An 18,528-nucleotide genomic window follows, 5' to 3' on the forward strand; every position below is an offset into this window, starting at 1 on the left:
TTTCTGTCAGATAAACCAACATTGTAAAAAACTACTGAAACTTGGTGTATCATTTGTACATACATGCATGTCATCTGACAGGAAGTCAGTATTGCTACTGTAAATCAAAGATGTATTGTCTTGTAAGTCTGTGTTGTCAATATTACTAGCTTTTGCAGGGTTGGTAACTTCACATATACATACAGGCAATGTTCTATCTTTTCAATTATTTTTATTATATACATCTCTGTACATTGCTTTGGAGTTAGTATTTTCTGATATAAAATATGTTAGTCCACTGCTTATACAGTGTTGGCTGTGGGTGTTATTTGAGACAGTTTTGAGATCGGTTGGTAATCGGTGTGTGTGCGAAGGGACTCGTTAATTACAGAATAACAGATCGCTGACTAAGCAGAGTGAAGGCTATGTGTTTGGGTATCGATGCGTGTGCAGAGGGACTCATCAATTACAGACAGAATCTGGTTACCATAAAAATAGTAGTAATTAAATAACAATAACTGTTCACGTCGTTTATTTTTTCTCTAAAAAAGTGGATTGTGTTAAACTAATTTGAATGTTTAGATTATTAATTTTTGTATATATAATTGGAGCTATTCGGCATTCAGTATTTTAATTTGTTAGTTACGTTCCGCCAATTTTCAAGAGAGTTGTTTTCTTTAGTTATTTATTTATATTTAAAACATAGAGGAAGGGAGCCAGAACATGCCACCAGCTACGGGTGGGGTGAACTGCCATTTATATTTTAAAGTTGGGATGGGGCAGTCCACCAAACGTTTATTACAAACTTGAAAGAAATCATCCATCTGCAATACTGTTCTAGTTTTGAGGTGTGTCATACGAACTTCTGAAAATCTAACTATTTCATCGCCCTTTCAAATTCGAGTTATCAAAGTTTGACTACACATATAATTATATATGATTTAATTACCTCTTGTCTGACACCCAACAGTTGATGTATTTTTTGTGCTGTGGTGTCGCTAAACATCTATTCTTTTCTAATTACCTCTTATAAAGTATCCACGCAGTAGGAATGACAAGAGCCAGAACAACAGCGATCACAATTCCCGATATAGCACCTGCACCTAAGGCAGACATACGCTCTGGATCATCTAGAAATATACAACACTATCAGTTAACATAGCGATACTATTCACTGCTATAACTCTTACACGTTTTAACAAGACGTGACTCCTACCACGAGTGCCGTCTGTAGATATACTGGTTTGATTTTCAGGCTCCTCATTATCCTCAAATATACACAGATCCTTGCTTACTTTAGTAATTAATTTCGACATTTCAAAAGCATATCATAACAACACAAGTCTCTCCAATTGTTTGTCCAAGTTTGCAAGTTGACTTGGTCCACAACTAAACATGTCTTAATTCGTTTAAAAATAATTATCTTTCCTATCAAATTCAATTTTTCCCCTTTTCCTCCTTAGCGGTTTTGCTTTTTACACAAATCTCGCGTGAAAGAACTCACTTTCCGACCACGATCCTCAGTTACATGTTTACACGTGTAACAAATATTTTTCAACAATACTTGATCATCACTGTCATACAACGACTGTTTTAACTATAAATATAAATATGCAGTACTTAATAATAAAGTATTGAACAATTAATGTTTAGTACCTCAAGTTTCTTGTTAATAGAAACAACAACAACAATAATAAAATGATGATACAGTTCATTCAAAAAATATTTTACAAGTCTACGATTGGATAAATTGTTACATGACACGAATAATTAACCTCAATTAGATACTCCACTGATTTTCACAAACAATTTTACAAAACTCCTCTGCTATCCCCCTTTTATTTTTGAAGTAAATTTAGACAATATTTCAATGTTGAAGTATCGTATTTTTCTGCTTAATTTTAGATGTGGTGTTCTGAATGTTAATGTCGAGACGAGTAGATTTGAAAATATTCCTAGACAGCAAAAAATATGTCCAGTATGTAACATACATAATATAGAGGATGAATATCATTTTCTACTCGTATGTCCATCTTACGGAGACCTTAAATAAATGTGTTTGTGCATGGCCTTAAATTAACAAACTTATTACTTTGTTATCCCTAAAATTCAAAATGCAAACATTACACTTAGCTAAATGTATTTACCTTTCTATGCAACGTTGTCAAGAATTAACCTCATAATTCATGTGTCCTCCTCTGTTTAATTTATAGCTATATGTTATAAGTTTACTTGTATTAAGAATCGTATAAGATATTTAGCATGTTCATGATATCATTTGTTGAACATTATACTTATATTCTGTTTCAGCCAAAGGCTGACCACAGCTGTGGCAAATAAAGTGATTCTGATTCTTATTCTGCGAGACTCGTCCACTATCGCCTTTTTATGTAATGGACTCATCCCCGTGGTGTCCATTAAAGGACAAAGGAATTGGGACAGAGGAATTGGACAAAACAAATTTCCACTAATTTTATTTCTACTGATTTGTGGAGCAGAATCACCCTGTAGTGCCCTGAATTGTAATAAATTACCTGACTTGAATTGTAATAAAAACCTGCCATGAATTGTAATACCGACTTGAATTGTAATAAAATTGCCCTGAATAAACTAGCTGACTTGAATTTGAACAAAGAATTGCCCTACTTTTTAATAACCAAAGCTGCCTTGAATTGTAATAAGATACCAACTTGAATTGTAATAACACAAACATGGAAAGGAACATGTGCTTGAACAACACCGCACCTCAGTTCTCCAATTTGAGGTTGTTGAGTTTATTGTATTTAAGACAATCATTACTGCCACATAAGCTTCTCCTTTCGACTATCAGCAAATAGTGAAAATGTTGATGTTTGTTCGAGCAATCCAGGTGACAGTTTCTTTTGTACATTGATACATTGACCAATATTGTCCCATTTTTCTTTGCCTTACATCACACAAATTATGCCAGATGGATTCCAGTCCATTTGAGAGATTTAGTAATATTTAAAGAATGCCATCACCTTGTATATTCCGAATTTCTAGAAGACAGATTCACAGTCAGGAAGACTCTCCTGCTATTACCATTGATTAGACCCAACATAACGCTGCTGTGAAAGGTCATGGTTGAACTATAAGCCTGACAGAGAATCTGACAGCTCTTAGGTGCTAGATGGTATGTGGACCAGGTATAACTCGACTAATAGTTTAAGTCATCCGGCAGCAAGTCCGGTGTATCATGAACAGACCAAACAAACACAGAACTCATTTCTCTGAGATGTCAAGTCGCTGACAAATATCATAGAAGGGAGTTTGTGAAAGTAGTGATAATCTACAGACAGTCGATACGTTGCAGACCATGCTGTTGTTTATACCATACACAAACTTGAGATGTTAGGACAGGATCAGTATGGAATATTTGTGACAACATGTTTTACAGACAAAGTCCATCCAATAACCAATCACGAATTTCTGCCACTCTTCAAACATCCGCCGGTTCGAAAACAATCCAAAGTACAACAGCAAATGTCTGCTCAGTTTTCCAGACTTGACGTTGCTTGCTAGGTACTAGTTGACAACCTGAATGAGCAGAAATCGGGACTCGTCACTGAACCACACCTGTCTCCATCGCAGTTGTGGCCATTGTCGATGAATCTGGCACCACTGCAGTCGGAGTCGACGGTGTTGTGGTGTTAAGATGACACCTCGAACTGGACGTCTGGCACGAATTCCTACCTCACGTAGGCGGTTCCGTACGGTCTGGTCGGATATCCTGCGCAAACCTGGTATTGCTGCGGCTGTGGAGGTGGCAATAGTCAATCGTTCCCGAAGGTGGCGTACCCGGATGTAGCGGTCCTGCCCGGGGGTAGTGACCCGTGGTCGACCGGATCTAGGGAGGTCACGTGTTGATCCATGTTGCTGGTAACGGTCCCACAGTCTGGAGATGGTGCTTGGGGACACATGGAATGCCCTGGCAACGGCCGTTCTGGATTCGCCTGCGTCTAGTCGGCCGATGGCATTGTTTCTCTGCGGTTCACTGAGACGTGGCATGTCCTGGATTGTCAACTGTCGGCCAGATACAGAGGCCAGGCAAGCGAACACCCTGCACTTTTATACTGTCGGTGTTCATGTTGCACGTGCAGACAACGCACGTGCAGTGGTGACATGGTTTGCACGTGGCTGCGTTTTTGCGAATATTCACATTTTGGAACTTTATTGTACAGTAGCTGCGTTTTATCGAATGTAACCGTGGGAATGTGTTTGGGACATGCAATGACCTTATATTCACAAAGCATAAACCGGTAGGAAACATAAAATCGGAGTTATAATCCATTTGTACCCTTTTGCGTTTCTTTTTTTGAAGAGTATATATATGTATGTATATATATATATATATATATATATATATATATATATATATATATATATATATATATATATATATATATATATATATATATATATATATATATATATATATATATATATATATATATATATATATATATATATATATATATATATATATATATATATATATATATATATATATATATATATGTGTATGTATATGTATATGTATATGTGTATGTGTATGTGTATGTGTATGTGTATGTGTATGTGTATGTGTATATGTGTATGTGTGCATGTATATGTGTATGTATATGTGTATGTGTATGTGTATGTGTATGTGTATGTGTGTGTATATATATAACTGGGGAGACAGGTGCGCCAACTCCTCAATAGTTTATATATATAATTTTATTATTATTAATATTTCTGACAGTTTCCAACAATTTAGGGGTACAAGTGTGTTCTACACAAATACTGTGTCAAAATGTTCTCAAAAATCCATATTGCTGGCGTTTAAAAAACAACAACGATAAAAATTGTTTACATATTATTATCTGCCATGTATATTATTTATTCTATGTCGGTTGATTTCTCATGCACTGCTACTGATAAGTAACTACGTTGTGTAGAGGATGTACCAGTTTTCGTTGTGAAGATAATCATGTGACTGGTGTAATTTGGCCACTGTGAGTACTCTTCTGCATGATACGTTGGGTAGCGGATAGTAAACTGCTCAAACTGAGGACAGTAGACTGCTCAAACTGAGGACAGTAGACTGCTCAAACTACTACTCTGGGTACATGTATTTTAAAAAAATAAAGATAGGAAAACTCGAATATATTCGGTTCTTTAGGTACTGAATAACGAGTATGTATCATGGATAACCTGTATTCAGTGCACCGAATACCTGAGTGAATCTTTGTAGCTCTAGAGCAAACTTAGGCTGATAACATACAGTCATTGGAATTTGTTCTGGATTCAGATACATAATTGATATCAACATATATAAATACACTGTAATATACAGAAGTCTTTTTCTTATATAATTATGTACATTATTTAATGGAGTACTACTAATGTATTGGTAGCATTGTAATGTTCAAAATAAGTCAGGTTCACATGAAAATCACCTATTTTGAAACAATCATCACCATTTTTTAACTTTCACAAGTTAAGAAAAGTTAGCGTTTCTCACCTATGGTGGCCATCTTGGATTTAGATGTCAAATTCATAAGTTTCTTATGCTAACTTTAATTAATAGGCTCCAAGGGAGCTTGACACAAACGTTGGTGATTTTATCTGCCAGGTAAAGGCAGTCTTAAAATTGGCGCTAACCCAAAACTAAAACAATTTACATGTACTTCAGTATCCTTGTATTTTGGCTTTCACATAATCTTTACAAGTCATATTTTCTTACCCGGAAAGTCACGAAAACCAATCAGTATGTCAAGCACTTCATTCTCATTCTCAAAAGATTGATGAATCAATCTCACCAAGACATTTACAAGGCCAGTTATGGATTTAGCATTCATCGTAAGAACAGCAATTGTCTTGACTAGAGAAGATTTACACCCAGTACCATCAGTGGTAATAACTGGAGTCAGAGTCTAAAATAAAGAACAGCAATTGTCTTGACTAGAGAAGAGTTACACCCAGTATCATCAGTGGTAATAACTGGAGCCAAAGTCTGAAATAAAGAACAGCAATGGTCTTCACTAGAGGAGAGTTACACCCAGTATCATCAGTGGTAATAACTGGAGTCAGAGTCTAAAATAAAGAACAGCAATGGTCTTCACTAGAGGAGAGTTACACCCAGTATCATCAGTGGTAATAACTGGAGTCGGTGTCTGAAATAAAGAACAGCATTGGTCTTCACTTAACTTAATTTAAATATTTGTATTTCAGCCAGAGGTTAATGAATGTGCATATGTTATTTATATATGTATATATGTACACACTGTAGTAACAGTAATCAATGATCATTTCCGACTATTTAACTTTTGTTTCATTTGTTAGAAAGTCACAGACCATGTGACTGGAACATGATTTGATGTGCAGTAGTCTGTGGCATATATTGACCAATCAGAGCTATCGGAGTCAGATTATTTTTACTCTTGGAATTCTGCACACACACGCTGGTCTACTTGACAACTTATTATGCATTGATTATGGTGTCTAAAATTATAGGTTGTTTAATTATCTTTATTAAGCCATCCCACGTTTGGAATAAAGTCCTTTGCAATGACAGATTTTTTTCAGAGTTTGTGTATTTTATTATTGACAACATTGGAGCCGTTCTAGATCAATGACGTAACACAGTCAGAGCTGTTCGTAACTTGTAGCGGTAGGTTAAATGACGTGTTACAAAATGTTGAGGGAGGGAGATTGGTTCATAATGGTTGAATTAAAAATGCCACGTGAATGTCAGTGTCCCAACTAACACTATCAACTGAAGTAATTGTTTCACGAGTTACTATTTTTTTTTTTATAATATGAGTCAGTAGTGCACACCTGATATGCCTAGGTCGTAGTTCATGAACCACCTCCTCAGAACCAGTTTTTTCTTTTCCATCCCAACTATCCTAATCATGTTTGTTGTACATAATAATCAAGTTCAAGACAAGTTGATTCCTATATATGTTTAGCTGCACGTTCATCAAACCATCTAACACTGAAAAGGTATATATATATATATAACTTGTAAGCTTTGCCGTCGAATAGGAAGCGCAGAAACTTCCAAAGATCTCAATGAATCGGAACATGCAGATAGGCGTCTCTCAGGTCAATTGACGCCGCCAACCTGTAGTAAAGCCCCGGACCAATTGCAGTCTCCATCTTGATGGAAGGAACGACCACGAATGCACTCAGTGGCTTGATGTTGAGAATCGGTCTCCACTCGCCATTTTTCTTTTGGGCAAAGAACAAATGGGAGTAAAACCCCCGGGAGTCCAAATCCACCTGGTGGATGGCACCTTTGCCGAGAAACTCAGCAATCATCGTTTCCACCAGAACCCACCTGTCGAACGACAACATCGGAGGCATCTGGGGAGACGAAGTGAGGGGGAGCCAACGAAATGGGGATCCGATATCCCTCCTTGACGACCGACAGAACCCATGGGTCCAGGTGTGGCAGGAGAGATGCCATTGTAGAAGAAAATGACGTAACCTGCCACCCACGGAAATGTCTGCTAATGGCACCTCCGTTAACAGTTGCCGATCCCAACACCCTCACTCTGGCGGCTTACCATTCTTAGGTGCCGTGCCCTTAGCAGTAGCCCAAAAACGTGCTGCCCTCAGACGAGCACGATTCTTCTGTTTGATGGGGGGTGGCGCCGTCCCAGAGCGCCAATTAGGGCCAGAAACCTTAGTATTCTGAACCCCCTCAAGAAAAGCTGGTTTCTTGGAGAAAGGCAGGCGAAACACAGCAGCACCGAAAGGGCGCTTAGGAACGTTACCAAGCTGGGGCAGGGGGACGAATTTGACCAACTCCTTATTCATAACAAGGCTGAAGTCCGACCCAAACAGCAAGGTCTCCCTCACTGACCGGCTGCAAAAGTAAGTTTTCACAACACCGGTAGCCCATAGCCCAGACAAGTAATGATAGCGTCGCAACAACAGATTATCTGCCCATAAGTGCCCAGACATCTGCACAATGTGATGCGACGCCTTCGCGGCAGCCGACAAGCAACCTCAAACAACCTCGAGCCATCGGGGGAAGTCTCTCCACAGCCTTATCCAACCCAAAAAGGAAGGTACCTAGATGGTTGTTCACCTGAAAGAGACGTTTTGATAACTTCTCCATCATCTATAGGTCTTCGATGACGACACGTACAAAAGACGCCAAGCAGAAACAACTGCTGCATGGTTCAGGAAAGACGTGTCCATCGTCTGGTATGAAGAGGGGGCCACCAGCTTCATACTGGGTAAGAGCTTCTCAATGGCCAAAGCCGCCGGAAACTCCTCCACCACCGCTCCCATGATACGATCGGTGCCAGCAATCAAAGTATCAATCTCCAATAAGGATTCGTGTGCCTCCTGGGCAAGCGGAAAACCAAGTTCCAGCCATGGAGCCTCCACCCAAAAGAAACATCCTGAAAATTGGAAACAGCCGCCTCCGCTGGTAAAGCATAATCGACTTCTCGGAAGCTGGCGACACCTCCAATTGGAGGACAACCCCCGAGGTTGCCTCCTCACTCTTCTCTCCCTTTCCTTTCCGAATATCCCTCTTCCTGTCTCTCAGGACAAATTACGCCCAAATGGACGAAGGCCATGTCACGCAGACCTCGCACTGTTGGTCAAAAGAACAGGCCCTACAGGACTGACACATTAAGTGCGAGTCGAACCGGGGAAGCCGCTTGCCACAGCCAGCTTCGGCACACACGGTCAACCTCGTGGATAAGCCTGATGAAGCCGTGTCAGACATGCTGAAAAAAATGCGTAACCCCAATTATCCCAAGAGCTATGGAAAAGAAATAAACAAAATTACACTTTAATAAAACATTTCACGTCGTACTAAAAAAACCGAAAGGTTTGCAGAGCTTGTTAAAAGTATGTCCGCAATGGAGAACGATGGTGTGCCCATGCGCGGATATGGATATACATCCAGCAAGGGAAGATAATTCTGCAGTGGAGCAGATGACTCAGGTTGCATATGATAGTTATTGTGCTAGTACACTAAGTTGAATAAGACTATTGAATGCTTATATTCTTATTTCAAGTAGAATAAGACTATTGAATGCTTATATTCTTATTTCAAGTTAAAATTAAAATTACTCTATTCCTAACTGGCATATGTTCACGTGCAATTTTCTATATTCATGGCATGCAAGTGTAACATAACTAAAGAACAGTTCTTTGAAGGTTTTATAGTATGCGACACTGGGATCGGCCTTCAGTAAAAGTACATGCCTGTTAGTAAATACATCTTACTATAACTATTTTACACTGGTTGGAAAAAAAACCCCAAAAAGCCACAGAAATGAGGAATTCAATTTTTAGTTACTGTAGATGTATTCCAAGATTATGTCCAATGTTTAGTATAATTGCCAGAAATCGCCTGCTTTTTAACTCTTCCCTGTAAACCTATAATTTGTGAAAAAGATGAAACGTATAAGCTTGGCAAATAAAACATAATTCGTTATTAGAAACTTTAGCCAAATACACTAATCATCTGTTGCAGAACTTATTACTGGCTTTCATTAGCGTATTATACTGGATTTTTTTTCAAATGAGCATAGCAATTTGGGCATGAGCATAACAATCATCGACTAAGCGTAGCAAACTACGCCCAAAGCGTAACAGTTGTTAGCTCTGAATACATACATACATGCATACATACACACAAACAAATATACATACATACATTTAAGTATATGTACTGTTATTCAAACATTTTTCTGTTTCAACACACAAGTCAACAGTTGGGACATTTTGGTCTGACTTGGTACATACTTTTTAGAATTGGGACATCTTGGGCCGGTTTCTGCCCAAGATGTCCCAATTGGGAATAATGAATAAAACAGGATAGTAATTATACAATGAAATCCCTCTAAACCGGACACCTTCGGAACCAAGTAAAAAGTCCAGTTTTAAGAGGTATCTGGTTTAAAGAGGTTCTTTTCTGCACAGATATTTAAAAAAGGACCATGAAAAACATCCGGTTTTGAGGGAATTCCGGTTTACAGAGAGTTCGGTTTTGAGAGATTTGACTGTAGATAGAAATTGTAAACCCATGTGTTATCAAAAATAATGCATGGTGTTCTCACCAAGAGGTGTGTAAGAAAATAGGTTAAACTAAAAAAAATTTTTTTTACATGAACAAAAATTATAGAAACAAAAATCCAGTTTGAGCTGGTAATTTGAATGTTTGGGCCTGGCGTTGACCACTTTTGAAATATGTCCTGTCTTTCATTTAAATGGGTAAAGTTTATCTTCTACAAGTATTTCGCTTATAGAGTCAAAAATTACTATGATGTAAATAATACAGCTTTTTATTAATTTCCTGAAAGCTAAAATAAGACTTTGCCTATTGTAACTATGACAGGGAAATGGCATTTTGACAGGTGTGTGAAAGGTGTTTGAACTAGGCTGGCAAAAACATGTCCTCGATACATTAATTTAGCTTATATTGAATTAAATTGTTCTTGGTAACGTTTTTATGTCTTTACAGTCAAAATGTGTTGATTTCAAAATGTTTAGGTGAATTAAAATTGTTTTGTTTGTTTATTTACATACCTGAATGCAGACTTATGTACCGTGCATCTTTTGTAACCCCCCCCCCCCCCCCCAACTAGACTGTGTCCCTCCACTACAGACTGTAAACCCCCTCCCTCCCAACTATCGGGTCTGATTTTAATGTTTTATAGTAGCTCAAATTTCATATGTATCATTTAATTTTTCTTCCAAATACCTAACCAAAATTTAAATAACTGGATGAAAAGAATTCCCAAGAAAATGTATTTATCCGTATAATATAGGCTTTATAAATATTTAAATCATGTTAATACAATACATGTGATAAATATCTGCATACACACAGCGCACACATATTAAAGGGACATTCCTTAGTTTGGTGCAATTTTTAAGATGCTATCGACTAACAGAGACTTTTTAACGATTGTAATTACTTATCAACTATATTTTTCTGCATAAAATATTAGTGGTTGTATATAGTAAACATGTTTCTGATCGTTCTAATATTTGTAATAGGTTAAAATTCATTTTAATTCCTAAAATAAGTTTTTTCGTACCTACAAACTTATTTGAAGAAAAAATCCAGTTTGGACTTCTTACAAATATTAAGATGACCAGAAACACATTGAATATACAGACACTGATATTCTAAGCAAGAAAATATATTTACTATGTAAGTTTAATCGTAGAAATAGTTTATAAGTCGGAAACATCTTACAATGCAGCAAACTCAGGAATGTCCCTTTAATATTATTTCAGCGCATATCTGATATGTATTAAGTACGGATCCGAACCGATGGTTTCTCGGGCTTTAACAACAATGGCAGTAAGTATTTGTTGGATCTTGACAGAATTTTCGGGTTCCCTTCTGATACAATAATTAATAATGGAATCATTCACATTCCTATTGTGTGGCCTCCCATTGTCTATGCCTCCCCCCCCCCCCCCCCCCAACAACTAAACAGGGCTACTTTTGTGAGATCTTGTGTGAGTTCTCAGTTAGCGTCCACGAGTTGCTTCGCAACATAGACATGAACAGTGGAATCTGAAATCTTGAGGTCTGTTCCACACAGCCACCAATTTTATGATTTCCATTCAGCAGTTGTTAATTTCAGCTTCTTGATGCTGGTAACACTTGTTTGTGTATATTATGGATAATGAAATTGAAATTCATTGTATATTTAAAATCCAGCTAACTTTGACAGTTTTTTTATGTCAGTCTTATAAATATAATATTTTATCTTCTGATCATTGCAAACTTACATTGTTAATAATAACTAACTACATTATATACAGAGGATGTACCAGTTTTCAAAATCGATAACATCAAGTAATTTGGCCATTGTGGGTACATTAGGTAGAGGATAGTAGACTGCTTAAACTATTTCTGTATGTACATAAAGCTTTCAAACTGTGGTCTTTCTAAATTTATATATTAATAATAATACAATTTAAAAACCAAAAACAACAACCCATAAATATATTTCGTTCTTTGGGTACAAAATAACAAATACATATCGTGGATAGCCTCACCGAATACGTGAGTGAATCGTTGCAGCTCTAGTCATGCCCCATAAAGATCTTCTTAATTTGCTGGTGTGCCCATTGAGTGTCCCCTAAACTGCTGCGGTACCCTCCTGATCCCATGCCCATCAAAGGAAATAATTGCAGTGCTCCTCGGATAACGAAATTCAAACCAAGGTTTGGTGTCATCGGTATTAACCACATCTAGATGTTTACCAGGTGGGTAATAAAATATAAATATAGTAACTCTTACTTGACTGTCACCAAACACCCAGGACACGTTCACACTTGGAAATGCACAATCAATGACGGTGCTGACGTTAAAATCTTTTTCAGAGTTAATCTGTTCTTTTGAGGGGAGGGCATTCGTAGTATTGATGGAAAAGATGGTCACGATAGCTGAAAACATAGTACAAGAAAACATCAATTGCATAAATCCATTTTCTGTTATATTAAGACGAATTCATGATGTCATCTTAGACGATGTGTATTTAATCAACCACTCGTCTCTGTTAAATTGTCTTACTGATTTCTTCCAGTTCAAACTATTGCTAGATAATACAATTCAATATCTATTTTTCATTCTATAAATCATAAAATATTAGAAATGTTAAACTTTAGCGAAATACAGGTAAGCGATATATATAAGCAACATAAAACTTTAGCAAGGTCATCATGTCCGACAGTACAAAAAAGAAGTAAGTTTCATAATCCATGAGCCAGGACCCCATATTTGGGTACTACCTTTGGGTATGAATGCTCATAATGATTTCTGTCGAGGCCTACATCCCAAGAGATGGGGAAAAGTATGATAGCAATGCAAAAATTACAGCTTTCTGTGTGTAACTACTAGTTTTGACACTTTATACATGTTACAAATATTGAAATCTTTTGAGCGTTAGGGTTTCATATAATACTTTTTCTGTAACGTAACCAGACACAATTTGTACAATTTTATTTTTCAGCAGGCATTTCAAAAAGATTAGTTTCACAACCACAAATGTTATCAGTAACCAAATTGACAAACCATCTTCTACCTCACATGTGAGGCAAAACCAGCTCACAAAGTGAAAGGATAAGCACTAGACTGCCCCAGACAGGAACCAACCCCTTTCCCCCAAAAAGTGGCTCAACTACTTCTGACATGGCGTGTACATGTCTCCCTCATCTCGTGACACTGCATACTAAGATAACCTGCTGACCTGCAATCACCGAATTAATAAGACATGTACCATCGGGACCAACCGCCATGTCTCAAAATTACTAGTACTAGCACAACAACTATGCTATACAACCTGAGTCATCTCCTCCACTGCAGAATTGTCTTCTCTTGCCAGATGTATATCCATATCCGCGCATGGGCAGACCATCGTCCTCGATTCAAAGTCCGTAATGACTGAATCTAGGGAAGACCTCCTAGGTGTGCGTGGGAGGTTACCGTTGTTGTGCTAGTACTAGGTAAGTATCAATGATAATGCAAATTAGAAACAAATTTCCTAATAGTCTTATTTAACTTACTGTACTAGCACAACAACTATGCTATAACAGACGTGATTTACCACAGTTAGAGCATGTGAATTCAACATTAATTGAAGGGTAAGAAAACACAAGGACTTACCCATTAGACCAACGTGAATCGTCTCAAGTAATGACAAAGTGTACGACAGCCAAGACTTACGAGGTATAAAAGTCTAAGTGACTATTAATTATCAATACCCGAATTGACAAAACATCTTCCACTCCCCGCGTGAGGCAAAACCATCTCATAAGTGAAAGGAAAAGCACTAGACTGCCCCAGATAGTAACCACCCCCTTTCCTGAAAAGATGGCTCAACTATCTCCCGACACGACCTGTACGAGCTGCCTACTTGAATAGAGAGAGATCTCCCTCGTCGTGTGGCTCGTCATACAGAAACAACCTGCTGACCAGCAATCACCGACTGGATACGTCTGGTACCATCGGGACCAACTGCAATGTCACGAAAATACTCCTGCATTCATCACCTTGATAATATCCAAGGAATCCTGAAAATTCAGGGAAGTTCTGCAGAAAATTATCTCCTGCCGTCTCATACGCCAGCTTGATGGTTGCAGCAATCCATCGAGACAAAGCATTCTTAGTAATATCTCCCAGCTGTTTAGTGTAAGAAATAAACAGCCTCTTCTTCCCACCACGAAGACATTTAGTATGATGCAGATAATACTTTAACACCCTGACCAGACAAAAGAGTTTATCGGAATTATCAGAAAGCAACATACGAGACAAACTTTGAATGATTGCCAGAGGAAACTCCTCTCCTGGCACCTGGTTCTTAGCCACAAAGATGGGATCAGTCCACAACGTAACTGGCAATAGCAGTGTGAAGAGGAGGCGTTCTTATGCCTACTACCCTTCCGCGCACAACCGGTGTGCCCGGACTTCTTGGAAGGTGGTGGCACCTCCGATTGGAGGACAACCCCCGAGGTTGCCTCCTCGCTCTTCTCTCCCTGTCCTTTCCGAACATCCCTCTTCCTGTCCGCCTCCCGGACCTGGCGAAATTTGGTCCAAATGGACGAAGGTCACATCGCACCTCGCACTGCTGGTCAAAAGAACAGGCCCTACAGGATCGACACAGTAAGTGCGAGTCGAACCGGGAAAGCTGCTTGCCACTGGCAGCTTTGGCACACATGGTCAAACTCGTAGTTGAGCCTGATGAGGCAGTGTCAGACATTCAGATAAATGCCTAACCCCAATTATCCCTAAAACAACGTATGTCTTGGTAAGGGCTGTGGAAAAGACAAACAAAATTACACTTTAATAAAACGTTTCACGCGGTTCAAAAACTGAAAAGTTTTGTAGAGCTCGTAAAAAGTACGACTACAATGGAGGACTGCAGAATCGAGAACGATGGTCTGCCCATGCACGGATATGGATATACATCCGGCAAGGGAAGACAATTATGCAGTGAAGATGAATCAGGTTATATAGCATATTTGTTGTGCTAGTACAGTAAGTTGAATTAGGAAGGGAATATTTTATTTAACGACACATTCAACACATTCTATTTTACGGTTATATGGCATCAGACATATGGTTAAGGACCACACAGATATTGAGGTAGGAAACCTGCTGTCGCCACTTCATGGGTTACTCTTTTCGATTACCAGCAAGGGATCTTTTATATGCACCATCCCATAGACAGGATAACACACATCACGGCCTTTGATATATGAGTCGTGGTGCACTGGCTTGAACGAGAAATAGCCCAATGGGCCCACCGACGGGGATCGATCCCAGACCGACCGCGCATCGAGCGAGCGCTGTACCACTGAGTTACGTCCCGCCGCTGTAAGTTGAATAATACTATTAAACAACACCAAAATCAAACCACCACATGCACAAAAACATTTGGAAACAATATTGCGTCCTGTGTGTTGAGTTAATAAATAATGAACAATGATGATTATATACCTCATAATATTTGTATCATAAAATAGGACAAAATCGTTTTGATGGCGACAAAATGGTCCAGTAGATGCGACCTATTTTATCGCCGGCGACAAAATGGGTCGTAACACGCGGGTCGAATTTACCACAGACAATTGCTAATGCCGCTCATGACAGCGACAAAATGGGCCGTAACACGCGGGTCGAATGTATCACAGACAATTGCTAATGCCGCTGATGACAGTGTGCATGCGTTGTTTTCTTTACAAAAATGCAGTTACAAGCAAGTCCAGATGTGGCATATCTCAATAAGAAAGTGACATTAAATCGGCAAAACAATATTGACACGACTGTGAAATCTTTGAAGATACTTTGTAAAAAACGTCTGGCTTATGATACGCGTTCTTCATACACAATCAAACCAGTGGCACATCGTGTATTATTACAAATGTAAACTACGATATAATGTCCATGACTTTTATAAAAACCTTTGTTGGCATATAATAAAAATAAATCATTGCCAATTTGTATCTAAAAATTAACAAAATAAGGCTCAAAAGAAAGAAAACGAAAAACTAAACAATGTGTCTGATGTATGTACATGGCTGACCTTGCATACATTAGGTGGGTTTTTGAGAGAAAATAGAAATGATACCATTATAAATGTTGATACTTTTCTACCAACAACTCAGGCTGACAATACAGTGGTCACCCCCTCATGCCCACCCCCACAGTCGGATCAGGCCATGCAAATGAAACTAATCGCTCTGAAAGGTTTGCCTCGACAAAAAGCCACTTGGCTACTTTTTAGGGTGGGTTTTTTTTTTTGTCTAAGATATCAAGGTAATTCCGTAACGATGCAAATAAATCAAATCTTTGTCTGATGAACAGAGGGCAGACATAAAAATAATGAAAATTATTTTCATGGTTATCTCCACCTGCACACCTTGGGCTATGAGAAAGATGGCTTAAAAATAAATGATAGTTTAAGTTGCTAGCATACATGTAGTTACGAAGCTGACAATGGATAACGTTACATTTACAATTTCCATAAAGATAGAGAGTAGATGAAGGATTGGGATTTCCCTTTTTTATTAATTTTTTATAGGTAGGCAGACATGGTTCATTTTGAGTTAAACTGTCAAGATCATTCCATAACTCCAAAATATTAGGAATAAAGCTGTTTTTATATGAATTAGTATGGCATGTTGGTGGAGTGAATGGACGTTGATTTCTGAGTGTAAAACGATTAGTGGGATTAACATATGGCAAGATTTCATCCAGTAGATATTAAGGTGTTTAGCCTTTAAGTAGTTTATGTTGGGGTTACAAAAAGGGAAAATGTCATTTCAACACGCATTTCAACATATATATATACATATATATATATATATATATATATATATATATATATATATATATATATATATATATATATATATATATATATATATATATATATATATATATATATATATATATATATATATATATATATATATATATATATATATATATATACATATATATATATACATATATATATATACATATATATACATATATATATACATATATATATATACATATATATACATATATATATATACATATATATATACATACATACATACATACATACATACATACATACATATATATGGCAGTTGCTGTTGTTCCAGCCATGCAGTATTCATGGTGTACGTTTCACACCTACCCACCACCACTTTTTTTTTATTTTATCAGATTATGTGAAGATAGGCACCAACACCAAATTACAATGAATTGATATTACTGTAACAGATTGTGCCCCCCCCCCCCCCCCCCCAATTTTCGGTACCGCTAGCTGCATTATTAACTACGACCTATGCAGTAGTTAATAATGGAACTAACGATACAGAAATTCACTTCCTCGGCTAACGATAAGGTTTCTACTGTCTGACTCAGTAAAAAAGACAGTTTCGGGAGCAAACATACACATATTTTTCAGTGTAATAAACACAGGTAAGAAATCGTACATCATGGCGTATATTAAATTTAATTGAATACTGACGATGCAAATAAATGCATTATTGGTGAAAATACGCAAACATATCGGAACAGAGAGTCCAGTGTCATTATCAGACAAAGTTAAACGGACATAGTGTAACGGACACAATTTTATATGTAATTTAATAGTTACGATCGAGTATCTACCTGCAATTGTTAATATCATGCACAATCATTAAGCATTTCACTTTTCAGATATTTTGCTTTGTAATAGTGTAAAAGTGTGTAAATATAAAAGTGTCTCCCCCCCCCCCCCCACACACACACACTTTTTGGCACCTTCCTACGCCACTGACATATACATATATATATGTGTGTGTGTGCGTGTGTGTGTGTGTGTGTGTGTGTGTACATGCGCCTGCCCCTCTCCCACCTTCCTATACCACTGGTATATGTACATAGATAAAAAAAAAAAATAATGTACGCGTTTGTCTGGGTTATGTTTTTGGATGTGCGTGCGTACTGGTGTGTGGGCTTGTTTTGTAGGCTATTGTTTATTTGTTGTTGTTACTGGGGTTTTCGGGGGGGGGGGGGGGTAAATTGTTGAGGTGGATATATTTTTAAAATATTAGGTTTTTTGTTTTGTCTGCCACTTACGCTTATAATCATGTATACAACAATGTCTTCATTTTAACATTTAACCTTAAATAATCGACATGCAAGACTAACATATGTAACCGGGTGTTTTAAACTACATTCACTACACACATACTATTTTCAAACACTATTCACATAGTTTCATTCTGTCAGGTTATACTTGTGTAGGCTTTCTTTGTTTTCCTACTTTCTCTGGTTTTCTGGGCTTGGGTTGTGCTCGCCGATAACTCAGTTCTTGCAAGCCCAGTGTCATTGTTTCTGTGTTCTCCTGGTCAGAAGGTGTATGACATTCAAGGATAACAGACCACTTTTATGAGAAGACAAGCTCTTATTAACAGCAACTGCACAACTAACATTCACAGACAATTTTAAAGGTAATTCTAATACAACTTTCATATAAGCCTTTTTCCCATTGGTTAATTTTCGTG

At 37.7% G+C, this 18,528-nt stretch overlaps 1 protein-coding gene across 1 annotated transcript in view; it reads right to left on the minus strand.

The window, feature by feature from the left end:
* The window catches only part of LOC121386524, a 49,993-nt gene that overhangs the window by 11,688 nt on the left and 19,777 nt on the right, over window positions 1–18,528 (minus strand). The window contains exons 4-6 of the mRNA XM_041517460.1: window positions 12,281–12,426; window positions 5,729–5,918; window positions 1,004–1,109 (exon numbers count right to left, since the gene is read on the minus strand). Of these exons, the coding sequence (XP_041373394.1) occupies window positions 1,004–1,109; window positions 5,729–5,918; window positions 12,281–12,426 (442 nt within the window). The remainder of the gene's footprint in view (window positions 1–1,003; window positions 1,110–5,728; window positions 5,919–12,280; window positions 12,427–18,528) is intronic.

Source organism: Gigantopelta aegis, chromosome 12, assembly GCF_016097555.1.
Source record: "Gigantopelta aegis isolate Gae_Host chromosome 12, Gae_host_genome, whole genome shotgun sequence".
Classification (NCBI taxonomy): Eukaryota; Metazoa; Mollusca; class Gastropoda; order Neomphalida; family Peltospiridae; genus Gigantopelta; species Gigantopelta aegis.